Source organism: Papio anubis, chromosome 1 (assembly GCF_008728515.1).
Source record: "Papio anubis isolate 15944 chromosome 1, Panubis1.0, whole genome shotgun sequence".
Lineage (NCBI taxonomy): Eukaryota > Metazoa > Chordata > Mammalia > Primates > Cercopithecidae > Papio > Papio anubis.
Genome location: NC_044976.1, coordinates 25078870 through 25092046, shown reverse-complemented (window position 1 = coordinate 25092046; position 13177 = coordinate 25078870). Strand labels below are relative to the sequence as shown.

The window sequence follows — 13177 nt, the reverse complement described above, 5'->3', positions numbered from 1 at the left end:
GGCCTGTGCCCAGAGGCAAAGGAAGCAAAGTACTGGCATGGAAGATATCTACAAGAGTGAAAGAGAAAGACCATGGTGGCTAAAGATGAGACATTCCCATTGTCTACACTAAGAAGATCCCAAACCATCTCAATCTTCCCCAGGCACTGATACTCACCTGACTGAGATTGAAGGTCATGATGCTGTTGTCATCATATAGCAGGATGTTGATGGTATCTAATGCCCATGTGCTCTCTGCCAGGAGACCAGACTTGAGGGACATCATTACCCGCCATGCCTCCGGGGTTCCTGAAATAAACCTCCATGTCGTCCATCCACCAAGCCCGGGTTGGCTGGAGGCACCCCCAGGGTTGCCCCATCAGTGAGGCTACTCTGAAGATAACACAATGTAGAAGGCAGTTCCTGTCTGGGAGATGACACACACCAGCCCCTCATGGCTTCTAAGCTGTCTGTCTAGGACATCACTGCATGGCAATGTTTTGAAGGAAAACTTTTAGTTAGCTTATTTCTTCCTTTTCCAAAGTTCTTTGGTTCTATTTTAGTCAATATTGGACCAGATTCAACCTCATCCAGAATATTAAGGTGGAGGGAACAATGGACAAGACGGAAAGGGGCAGATTAGGCAACCGAATGAGGGAGATCTCCTTACCAATGTCTTTCATTGTGAGCCGCCTCCTCTGCTTCAACACAGGCTGTGTGGCTTCAACAGAGCCAGGTGGGAAGGTGATATCCCGCCGAATCATGGGGGGCTGCACAGGGGCAGGTGCTATGTGTGAGGCAGGTACTGGGGGACCTGCCTTCTGCATTTTCATCCCAGAGTGCAGGAATGGAGACTTGCTAGGAGAGGTGCGGTTCTCCATTGGCCGGGGCAGGGGAGCAGGGCTGGATACCTGAGGAATGTGATTCTGCATGCTTGGCGGGGGCTGGTAGTTAGATGGAGGGGGCCTTGTCATGGGGGGCACAGGGGCAGAGGGACCATATGGGGGCTGGCGTGTGCCATGGGAAGGCCACGGGCCTTCGTGGTTGGCCCTCTGATCTGTGTGCAGCATTTCATCTGTTCGGTTCACGCCATGATAGGCGGGCCCCTGGGGAGCAGAGCCCGTGCTCTGCCTGTTGGCATAATTATAGGTCATGTCATTACGCCCCTGCCACATGGTGCCTTGCTGAGCAACCTCAGCTGATGCCTGTATGGGGCCGCCCATCATTTGCGGTGGCATGTTTTGCTGGGCATTGGTGCCAGGGGGTGCAGAGACACGGTCTCGGCCAAACTGGAATGGAAATTGGTTCTGGGGGCCGCCTGCTGGTCGGCGCTCAGTAGCAGCGGTGGCAGTGGCAGGATAGGCATTGCCATATTGGTTGTATACATCTTGCTGAGGGGAAGGCTGGGCAGCTTGTTGCTGGCTGGCAGGCTGGGGCTGGGCTGGGGGCAACTGCTGCTGCTGAGGCTGCCCCTGCCCAGTGCTGTATGGCACGCTGTACATCTCCCCTTCATGCCGCTTGGCAGGAGGGCCATATGTGCCATCCATTGGCCGCTTGTAATTCTAAGGCAGAGACAAGCAGAGGGGAAGTTAATACTCTGCACTCAGGGACATAAAGCCCACAGATGCCGAGATGGCTACAACTAGATGCCTGGTGGCCATAGACTCCAAGGAAACATGGGAATCACCTTAACAAATTATCTTTTGAAGTTGTTTCCAAAAGCAACCACCACTCTTTCTTCCCCTCCCTTGCTCTAAGTAGAAAAATATACAAAACCTAACGATCAAAATAAGGTCTATTTCTAGCCCCTTCCAACTCCAAATAGAGAAGAGACTGAGGACTTGGCTCTTCAAGCAGGACTGGCCAGTCAGATGAGAGAAGAATGCCAAAATATCTAAAGTGAGCTTCTTAGACTTCAACACGTTAGTTTACTACTAGCTTTCAAGACGAACCTGCATGCCGGTCCATTCCCAGCTACCCTCCTCACCTGCTGCTGCTGTTGATACATTGTGGTCTGCTGGCTGGGGAAGGGGCTGCCAGAAGGGGTACCTTGGGTGGAGAACTGATTGCCATAGGAATCATGTCTACAGGAGGCAAAGAAACACAGGATCAGGATGGGTAGTGGCAAAGTCTGAGTCACAGCAGCACCAAGACCAGGCTTTACTCACCGTTGCTGCTGCTGCTGCTGCTGCGGGGGGTAGCGGCTAGGAGAATACATCCCCGAGTCTGGGTTGGAAGGCATGAGATTAGGCTGTGGGGCCCCAGTGCTCATGTTTCCCTCAGGCCCTATTCCAGGCTCCGTCCTAAACAAAATTGAAGAGACAGATTGAGCCCACTATAGCCTCAGGGTGCTGGCGGGTGGACAGGAGCTGGGGTCATGCTTACCTCACTCTGTCATAAGGACCTCCATAGGGATAGTGCTGTCGTGGTCCCATCGCCACATTTCCTAGCCCAGGGCCAGCAGCACGACTGTAGGGGTCACCCATCCCGCCGTTGGGGCCCTGCCCTGAGGACATGAAGGGATCACTCCCTGGAGCTGAGTGTAGAAAGGCAAGCAGTGAACAAACTGGTAAGTTGGCAAAGCTGGTAATATATATTTGTCTGCTCCAAAGACCCAGGCCCTCTTCAAGTTTGATCTCATTGTTTTCCAGACAAGTTCAAAACAGAGATCTAAAGAGGCCCCAACCAGCAAAAGGCATGTACTTGTTAAGGGATGACAAGGTGAGGTCAAGGAGGAGACAAGAAAGGAGGTAGGGATGAAGAGGGGTAGTTAGGGCAGGAAATGCATTATCTCAGAAGATAGCTCCACAAGAACCCTGACCCACTCTCAAGATTTCCCACCATTTCACTGGTCCCATCTTTACGAGCACAAGCTCAAATAGCAATCAGATCAGTCACCTTTCCTCATGCTGCCATAAGGATCCTTATTTGGCTCATAGGACATGCGCCCCATCATGTCAGAGGTATTCATACTGGGCTGATACCCAGGGTTTGGAGTCATGGAATTCCGCTTCTGGAATGTGGAGTCACTTCCATCATTAAAGGCATCCTGGATCCCAACCGAATTGCTCCTGCTCCAGAGTGAGGAAAACCAATTAGACCACAAATAGACCAATTTCTCCAATATAACACAGGACACGCAGTAGTCACTGGCTGGGAAGGCAGAGGCAAAGACCACCCTTTGGCTGCAAAGGAGTTCCCATGCACTTATCTCCAGCCATCCCTCCCAACCATCTGCCCTGCTCTTGGCCATACCTCATGCCTGGCAATGGGGGGATCTGACTGTGTGGTGTGGATGCTGGAGTTGGTGGCTTTAAGTCTCCTCCTTCTGCCATGGAACTGCTGGTTGACTGAGGAGTCTGGGGCCCCTGCATAGATCCTGATCCCGCTGTGGACAGAGATACAATTTGAGCAGTTTGCTTGGCATGAAAGTGTTTAACTCTCACACAAACACACGAATGACCCAGAATCTCTTTGGGAAAGTTCTTCCTAAGGCCTTTAAAGCCTGATCACCCTTCTTAGCAGAGGATCTACAAGGCCAGGTCATAAAGACGGGAATTTGAGGGTTTTGTAGCTCTTTGTTTTTGTTTTCCATGTAGAAAAGAGGAGTGTTGTGGCCATGACATCACCATGCTGGTGATTCCTTGAGTCACTGCCAGCTTCCCTGGCTATTTCTTTTCACTCCTCCAAAGGACCTTGTCTAACCTATTAAACTCTGTAATGCTGGCCCATGAGCTCCAGTCAGAGCCTCCGAAATCCTGGGTAGGGAGGGGCTTCCAAATCTGGGATGTATTTTAGGAGTCTAGGAGCTCCTGTTCTGAAGCATCCAGCTTGGTGTCATCTCTCAAGTTCAAATGTTCTTCTAAGCTGATGAGTACAAAACTACTAGTAATTAATGTTTCCAATAGTTACCATTCCTGGCAGTAGATATCCCACTGCTGAGGCCTCCCCAGCTGATGAGTCATCTCAGGTACTCATTACACCCTCAGAGGTCAACACCAGGGCACATGTGTTTACACCCACCTTCCAGGCACCCTGGTCTTCTTCCCTCTCTAGGCTCGCCCTAGGCCTCAGCCTCCTCTCAGAAAGGAGGGTGGGCAGAGGCACTCCCATCAGGGAGTTCCATTCATATCCCTTCCCCACTCCCTCCTTTCCATTCATTACCATCTCAGCTCCCTGGGGAATTCAGGGCTCTAGTCTGAGCTGCATTCTAAGGTGCTGACATCAAGGGGCCAAAGCTCCCAGATGGCCCTGTCTTGCTGCCATTTGTCAGTTCCCTCAACTCCTCTTGTGCCCCTCCCATTCACAACTTTACAAACATTTGGCAAGTTGCCAGCTGCACAACAAAAATTAAAACTTTAAGGGCTGCTGCAGAGTACCTCCCAAGGGAGTTTTCACTGCCCACTCTCTAGTCAGCCAACCTATTAAGCCCTGTGGTAGGGCAAGGCAGAGCACAGATCCTTGGCATATCCTACTGGAGGCAGGTACCACTGAATATGAGGCCAGGGCAACAGGCCCTCTCAGCCTTGGTGGGGCTGCTGATCCCATCCTTACCAGGAGAGGGAGGCTGGATCTTGGGCTGCGACTTCTTGGAATCAGCAGCTGCAAAGATGTCTGGGGGAGGGTCTTCTCCCCGTTCAATCTTGCATTCAAAGGCATAGAGACACTGGATATACTGCTTTTTCAAGGAGCTGGCAGCACTGCTTGATGTGCCCACATTGAGGTTGGTTGCAAGTTCCCGCCATTTTTTGTTCTTGTTGACCTGTATAATCAAACCAAAAGAGTCGGGGTATATCTCCCGCCTGGTTTTCTGCCCGAAAGTCCCAAGCCCCATCAGGCTGCAAGGTATTCATCTTTGTAAAATCACAGTTCTTAGTTAATTAAAAAAGTTAAACTTGCTTGGTGGATACTCCACAAGAAGTGCTAAATCTGCAGCTGGCTTCGTTTTACCCTCAGGGTGTTCCACTGCAACTATCAGACTGTGCTTATGCAAAACAGGGCAAATTTCACATTACTACTGGAACAGAATTCAGAGTCCAGTTTTTTAGTACACTGCTAAAAAATGGTGTACAAATCATCTGCATATCTAAATCCTTTTTCTTTCTTTTTTTTTGAGACAGAAAAAATAAATCTCGCTCTGTCACCTAGGCTGGAATGCAGTGGCACGATCTCAGCTCACTGCAACCTCTGCCTCCCGGGCTCAAGCGATTCTCTTATCTCAGCCTCCCCAGTAGCTGGGATTACAGGCGTGCACCACCACTTCTGGCTAATTTCTGTATTTTTAGTGGAGACAGGGTTTCACCATGTTGGCCAGGCTGGTCTCAAACTCCTGGCTTCAAGTCATCTACTCGCCTCAGCCTCCTAAAGTGCTGAGATTACAGGCATGAGCCACTGTGCCTGGCCCTAAATCCTGTTTTAAATGCACTAATAAAAACTAACATTTTATAAAATGGAGACTCGTGATAGTATCAATGACCACCCTGCTTGACTTGCTTTGTCAAACTGGGAATTTACACATCTGATTTTTTTCTTGGCATGGTGCTCCCTGCAAATTTGACATTCTTGTGCCACTGGCTCCCCTAACATATCTCACTGACAAATAACCGGAGATCCCTTTCCCTTACCAGTCACTGTCCTGATGGTCCAGGTGTTCAGGGTCTTATTTATTTATTTATTTAGAGACAGAATCTCACTTTGTCACCCAGGCTGGAGTGTAGTGGCGCCATTTCTGCTCACTGCAACCTCCTCCTCCTGGGTTCAAGTGATTCTCCTGCCTCAGTCTGCCAAGCAGTGGGACTACAGGCGCCCGCCACCATGCCCCACTAATTTTTATATTTTTAGTAGAGACAAGGTTTGGCCATGTTGGCCAGGCTGGTCTCAAACTCCTGACCTCAGATGATCCGCCCGTCTCAGCCTCCCAAAGTGCTGGGATTACAGGTGTGAGCCACTGTGCCTGGCCCAGGGCCTTATTATGACTTTTTTTTTTTTTTTTTTTTTTGAGACGGAGTCTCGCTTTGTCACCTAGGCTGGAGTGCAGTGGCGCGATCTTGGCTCACTGCAAGCTCCGCCTCCCAGGTTCATGCCATTCTCCTGCCTCAGCCTCCGAGTAGCTGGGACTACAGACGCCCGCCACCACGCCCGGCTCATTTTTTGTATTTTTAGTAGAGACGGGGTTTCACCATGTTAGCCAGGATGGTCTCGATCTCCTGACCTCGTGATCCGCCCGCCTCGGCCTCCCAAAGTGCTGGGATTATAGGCGTGAGCCACTGCGCCCGGCCTTATTATGACTTTTGTACCTCCCCAGCAGCCAACCTACAGTTCTGCCTCCTTCCCTCAGCTTTAGGGCACACACTGACCAAGCCCATTCCCCAGATGCTCCCTACAATTAGTCTTTCTGCTCTAGATGGACAGGTCTCCTTCTTCATGTATTCTTACGCTTATTCATCTACCATATGGTAAATCTGTTCCCCCAAGGCCTGGGAACAAGGGTTTTCCAGTCCCTATACACAAAGGAAGTTCAGTAAGTCGTAATGTCTGCTGATACGGTACCCATGACACTAGAAAGAGGAGTTTCAACAGGCACAGAGGGGGACAACCTAGATGGGGCAGAGGTGACTAGGAATACTTCTTAGAGTGGGTAACACCTGAGCTAAGTCTTCATGGTTGGAGACGGCCTTGGTGGGAAATATCCAGACTCTCTCCCATCTCCGTGGCATCTAGGCCAGTCTACTGGATTGGCCACTCTTCCACCTAAACCCTACTAATCCTTTAGATAAGCTCAAGATGCAGCTTTGCTTTCTTGGAGCCTTCATAAACTAACTTATAAAAAGCACTCTTTTGCCCCTGAATTATCACTGTCTTTTAAAAGTTCAATTACAAGGCATTTTAAAGGTTTGCATCCTTTTGCAATCTGGAAGAGACTCAGACATCAGAATTCTCTCTGTATCTCATCCTAGGTTCAGTGAACCCTGAAGCTCACCGAATCAGAAGCGAGCGAAACCTAACCCAAAGCTCTCCTTCCCTATAGGCAGGGAAGACTTGACTATGAGATCTGAGTATCAGGGAGAATGGCAGGAATATACATGGAGTCACCTCAAAAGCCTTCCATGGCTTTGCTTCTCATGCCAGTTATGTGGCAGTATGCACGTGTCTTGTTTTGTTTTGTTTTCCTTTGTGGGGGAGGGGAATAAAGCCTGAAGGGAGAAGGAATTCATAACTGACTGTTGGCTGGCTTCATTCCAATCACTTTCTTTTCTGCTGGTGACAGCTGTTTTCCTCTTCTGATTTAGAAGGTCTGGAATAAGTCCCTCCCTGCCACGCCTCCCCGAGCTCAGCCACAAACTGATCCAACAGCAGGCTTCTGGTCTGGTGACTACAGAACACACACAGGAGGAAAGTCTGCAAGGCACAGTCTGCTGTCTGCCTGTGCTGCCTCACCTGTTTGCCTCCTGGGCTAAGTCTACAAAATTGTAAGGTATCAGAGTAGGCGCAAGCTCTGGGTGGTGTCCAATTCAGGTTATCACTTAAGTTTCCCATACAGAAAAACTAAACACATCATTTCCTACTACTTCTTCCTTTAAAATAAACTATTTCTACTAAATAGTTCCTGAAATCCTGTCTCTACTGGGAAGATTCCAGGAATGGGAAGATCTACTTATACTCTGGCTGCCTCTGTACCATCTTGCAGGCCGATTTATGTGGCAGAAACCTTGCTGAAAGTCAAGGTTTTTCTAACTTTTGATAGTCTAGTGAGTTATATACTGTTACATAGTGTTTGTATTTTACAAATAAGAAAATTAAGGTTCAGAGTGGTTACACACCTTAAGGTCATATATGTTGTAAGTGGGTAAGAAGGGACTCAAAACCAGGTCCATCTCTCCAAATCCTGTCTTTGCTACTATGCCAAATTGCCTCCCATGGAATCAGAATGCCCACAGACCTTCCCTAGCTTTGCATCTCAGTGGGACCCTAGATACACGGTAAACTTACTGCTAATACCTCATACTACCAGGGAGATCTCTGCTTCCTGCCTTATCTTCTGGGAAACCTGTGCTCCCTGGTCTATCAATATTATCAATATTCGACTCAGAGAGCAGGAGAGGATGATGTCCCTGTGGGATGCATGGTACCACGTGAAGCCAGTGAGTACCTAAGAAAGGGGTTTGTGGAAACCACAGGGGCAGTCAAGTGTCAGGCACCCACTCACCTGAGTCAATCCACCAATCTCCTTCACAGACACATAGAGGCGATAGAGGTCCAGAGGTTTCCTACCCACAGCAGGCAGATTTGTCATGCCCATGGCCTTCTCCTCAGTGAAGGCCAGATAACGGTCCACCCACATCTTCCTCTCAGGCTCACCACCCAGCTCATACAACTTGGTGATCTTCTCATTGGTTGTAGTAGAAGAACTGGATTTCTGGAAGGTTCAGGTCAAAATTCATAGGAATGGGTCAGATTCAAAGCCTATGCTAAGGGTCTCAGAAGTCTCTTGACAGGAGCAGTGTTAAAGCTTCTTACTCTGGGGTGGTCACTAACACCTGCCCTGCCTTCACAAGGTTGAAGGGCCAAAAAAGAACCAATTTTTTTTTTTTTCCTATAAAGGAAGGAAGCTAACACTGAATATATGTTATGTACTGGGTGGGATGCTAGATGCCTTTATATATTAGATACTATAAAATTATCCCCATTTTTAAAGATAAGGAAGCAGGCACCAGGAGGCAAAGCGTAAGATCTCACAGCTTTTAAGTGGCAGGCTCAGGATCAAATCCTTGTCCATCTGACATCAAAGCCACTACTACTCCCACACTACTACCCAGGAGCCTGAACATACTTAGGTACTATGTTTTAGGTAAATCGAAAAACTCACAACATGATCTTGAGGCAATGGGATGGACTAAAATGAAAAGAAACTCTTTGCCTCTTCTAAAGAAAGGAAGGGTTTCCCACCTGGTTGAAGGGCTTTGGATATCATCCTGTCCAAGACAGGAGGATGGTCAAAAGGGCTAGGAGCTAGAGGTGAAAACTCATAGGAGGTAACAGCTATGATTTGTATTTTCCCTACGTATATAGATAGGGAAAGTGAGGTATGGCCAAGGACAGAAATATTTCAAACGACCCAAATGCTGAGTAGGACCCATTACTTTGCTGAGTAGGACCCATTACTTCTGCACAGCCTAACAGCACACCCAGGACCAACCTAAGGGAAGCCAAGGAATCAAGTCTCATGTGCCTTATCTCCTTCTTTACAGTACACAGGGTACCATTCCTGCTGCCACGAGTAAGGTTCAGGAAGAGAAGAGCAACTAGTTGCCCATGGCACACCCCATCTATCAATGCTTGAGTACAGGAGGCATGGTTTCACAGAGGGCACCAGCCAAACAGCACAGAGAGTTTGATGCTGCAGGGTCTGGCATTTCCCCCATAACAAACAGCTGTGAGAATATTATGTTATTTACCAGGATCCCTTAGACCAACCCAGACCCAACTCACTGAGCTATTATTCTGAGACCCTTCATGATAAGAGGAGGCAACAGTAGCTTTTTCAGAGACTATCTAGTCCGGTGTCATAAAAGGCTGGGATCTTGTCTCTCTCTTTTCTTTTTCCTTCCTACCACTGAAAAAGATAGGACACAAAATTGAAAGAGTCAAGACAAAAATTGCTACCTTGGATTTGGATTCTGTCTTGGGTGTCCCGTCTGCCTTGTTGTTCATTTTGGTGGCTGGAGTTAGCTTGACATCCCCAAGGCCCATCATCTCTGGGCTGGCTGCCATCCCTGTAAAAGAGAAAAAAATTCTCAAGACCAGTAAGTTTAGCTGTGATGTGACTCTTGAAGAAATCCCTAGTGAGAATGACTAGCACTTACCTGCAGAATTGTTGGCCATGGTTCCACCCATGGAATATGGGGGTCCCTGAGGGTTGATCATGCCAGCCATACTATTAATCCCTTGTCCATAAGGAGGTCCAGTTCCCATCATGCCCCCTTGATTCATATTGGGGTAGCCTGGCGGCCTAAGGAAGAAGATGGAAAGTGAGAGAGACAAAGGTTAGACTCTGGGCTTTTAGATTTGAACTTGAGCCAAATAATGCTGTGTGATCATCTAGTTAGGATTAAAAGGAAAACACTGATGGGTCCCCAAAACTAGAACTATGCAACATCCAGATATTATTTTTCTTTATTTTCTTGAGATACGGTATTGCTCTGGCACCCTGGCTGGAGTGCAGTGGTGTGATCATAGCTTTTTGCAGCCTTAAACTCCTGAGCTCCAACGATCTGCCTTCCTCAGCCTCCTGAGTGCCTAAGACTATGAGGCATGCACCACCATGTCCAGCTAACACCCAGATTCTCTTATCTTCTACATCCCACAAAAGATACTAAGAGAGTTCAAGTTCTGGATAGCGAACAATAGTTTATTTAATTTTTTTTTTTTTTGAGATAGAGTCTCGCTCTGTTGCCCAGGCTGGAGTGCAGTAGCGTGATCTCGGCTCGCTGCAAGCTCCGCCTCCCAGGTTCACGCCATTCTCCTGCCTCAGCCTCCCAAGTAGCTGGGACTACAGGTGCCCGCCACCATGCCTGGCTAATTTTTTGTACTTTTAGTAGAGACAGAGTTTCCCCGTATTAGCCAGGATGGTCTCAATGTCCTGTCCTCGTGATCCGCCTGCCTCGGCCTCCCAAAGTGCTGGGATTATAGGGGTGAGCCACCGTGCCCGGCCAATTTTTTTTTTTTTTTTTAGATGGGAGTTTCATTCTTGTCGCCCAGGCTGGAGTGCAACGGTGCGATCTCGGCTCACTGCAACCTGCAACCTCCGCCTCCCAGGTTCAAGCGATTCTCCTGCCTCAGCCTCCCAAGTAGCTGGGATTACAGGTGCCCACCACCATGCCTGGCTAATTTTTTGTATTTTTAGTAGAGATGGGGTTTCGCCATGCTGGGCAGGCTGGTCTTGAACTCCTGACCTCAGGTCATCCACCTGCCTCGGTATCCCAAAGTGCTAGGATAACAGGAGTGAGCCACTGCACCCAGCCACAATAGCTGAATTTCAAAGGGTACAATTCTTTGAAGCAGAGCCCTGCTGTGTCTTTTAAGTACTGCCTTCCTCAAAGCCACCTCCAAAGTCAAGTTGTATTTCCATTTAAGGGCCCTGTCTGTGGCAAAAGACATAGATGAAATGCCGAACTGTACCACTTTTTGTCATGCTAAATTCCAGACTGGAACCCTCAGCATATCACCCAGAGGTGGCTTTGCATTATTTCTTGATGGGCTAATGCAAACTTTGCACTTCCATCTTTCTGAAGTTCTACCAAATCCAGCTCTTTATAGTCAATCACCCTATTTTACCTTGGTTCATCAACAACTCAATAAGATTTAGTGGCCAAAGAAGTCGTTAAACCTAATCACGTGAGCCTTCTGCACTCTAGCACCAGAGTCAACACACAGGACCACATAAAACAGTAAGAGAAATGGCAAACCACAAGCTTACCATTTGCTATTTCTAACACCAAAGATCCAAGACATATGTATCATTAAGAATCCTTTTGGAAACCAAAATGTTGACTGATAGAAGTTAAACCACCTACTCTGAACACTTATTTTGCAAATCAAAATAAGCTGTCTTTAGCCCTGGCAACATAGTGAGACCCCACATCTATTTTAAAAAAAAAAAAAGGCTAGGCATGGTGGATCATGCCTAGCACTTTGGGAGGCCAAGGCAGGCAGCTCGCTTGAGGTCAGGAGTTCGAGACCAGCCTGGCTAACATGGTGAAACCCAGTATCTACTAAAAATACAGAAATTAACAGGGCATGGTGGCGGGTGCCTGTAATCCCAGCTACTCGGGAGGCTGAGGCAGGAGAATCGCTTGAACCTGGGAAGCAGAGGTTGCAGTGAGCTGAAAGTACATCACTGCACTCCAGCTTGGGCAATGGAGTGAGACTCTGTCTCAAAATAAGTAAGTAAATAAATAAAAATAAAAAATAAATTAGCCGTGTGTGGTGGTGTGTGCCTGTAGTCCCAACTACTCAGAAAGCTGAGGTGGGAGGATCACCTAAGCCTGGGAGGTCAAGGCTGCAGTGAACTGTGGTCATGGCACTGCAATTCAGTCTGGGGAACAGAGCAAGGCCCTGTCTCAAAAGATCCCAAAACAAAACAAAACACTCCATAAAAACCTTTTTTCTTTTCTTCTATTTTTTTTTTTCAGTCTAGTTCTGTCGCCCAGGCTGGAGTGCAGTGGCACAATTTCGGCTCACTGCAGCTTCGCCCCTGGGTTCAAGCGATTCTCCTGCCTCAGCCTCCTGAGTAGCTGGGATTATAGGCGTGCACCACCACACCCAGCTAATTTTTGCATTTTTAGTATAGACGGGGTTTCACCATATTGGTCAGGCTGGTCTCAAACTTCTGACCTCATGATCTGCCCGCCTTGGCCTCCCACAGTGCTAGGATTACAGGCGTGAGCCACCACGCCCAGCCAAAACCCTGTTTTTTTATAAAGTTCTTTACATATGATGTTTAGTCATGTGAAATTTCAGACCCATCTAAGACATGTAAGAATTAACACTTCATACACACACCCATTTCCCCCCCGCCCGATTTAGGTCCAGAAGCATCTCAATAATCTGAGTGGGTCTACACTTCCCAGGCCTTACCTGTTTTGGATAGAGTTGGCAGCAACATGCATGGCGACAGCAGTTTCTTGGGTTTTCCGGTTCATGCCCCCTGGTGGGGGACACATCCCTGACCCAACCTGAGGTGGCATATTGGCCATGTTAGGGCCATAAGGCCGGTTGCCCATGGAGGCGTGACTCATCCTCCCTGGAGGGAGTGTGCCGTAAGGTGGGATGCCAGGCTGTCCATGCATCTGACCTCCGGCACCCATGGGGTTTATGCCTCCAGCCATGCCTGCACTGGGGTAGTTGGCATTGGGCAGGGCATTATAGTTTGGCTGCCTGGGGTAGCCACCTGAGAGGGGAGGAAGAGAAGACAGAGACTTGGTTAGTGACTCAATAGCAACTCACTAATATCTCTCACAACTCTAGAACACCAAACAATGTCATTCAATATTTTGGTTAGGAAAGAGACCAACTTCATGGTAGCCTTTATCTCCATGAGAAAAAGTGGGGGGGGGTGCCAGAAGCATGTAAAGGCAGGTCAGTTATCCCCTCCATCTTAAAGGCAGCACAGAGCAAGGTTGGCTTTGCTGCCACACAG

General features: G+C 48.3%; 1 protein-coding gene across 3 annotated transcripts in view; it reads right to left on the bottom strand.

Moving 5' to 3' along the window:
* Window positions 1–13177, bottom strand: part of ARID1A (AT-rich interaction domain 1A) — an 86181-nt gene that overhangs the window by 5932 nt on the left and 67072 nt on the right. For 2 of the 3 annotated variants that reach the window (XM_021938090.2, XM_031665941.1), the window contains 12 exons: window positions 12616–12928; window positions 9843–9988; window positions 9643–9752; window positions 8186–8395; window positions 4534–4741; window positions 3235–3367; window positions 2878–3053; window positions 2365–2515; window positions 2148–2282; window positions 1967–2063; window positions 650–1541; window positions 158–288 (listed from right to left, as the gene is read on the bottom strand). In XM_021938090.2, coding sequence (XP_021793782.2) covers window positions 158–288; window positions 650–1541; window positions 1967–2063; window positions 2148–2282; window positions 2365–2515; window positions 2878–3053; window positions 3235–3367; window positions 4534–4741; window positions 8186–8395; window positions 9643–9752; window positions 9843–9988; window positions 12616–12928 — 2702 coding nt within the window. The remainder of the gene's footprint in view (window positions 1–157; window positions 289–649; window positions 1542–1966; window positions 2064–2147; window positions 2283–2364; window positions 2516–2877; window positions 3054–3234; window positions 3368–4533; window positions 4742–8185; window positions 8396–9642; window positions 9753–9842; window positions 9989–12615; window positions 12929–13177) is intronic. The other variant, XM_031665940.1, reaches the window with a different exon arrangement.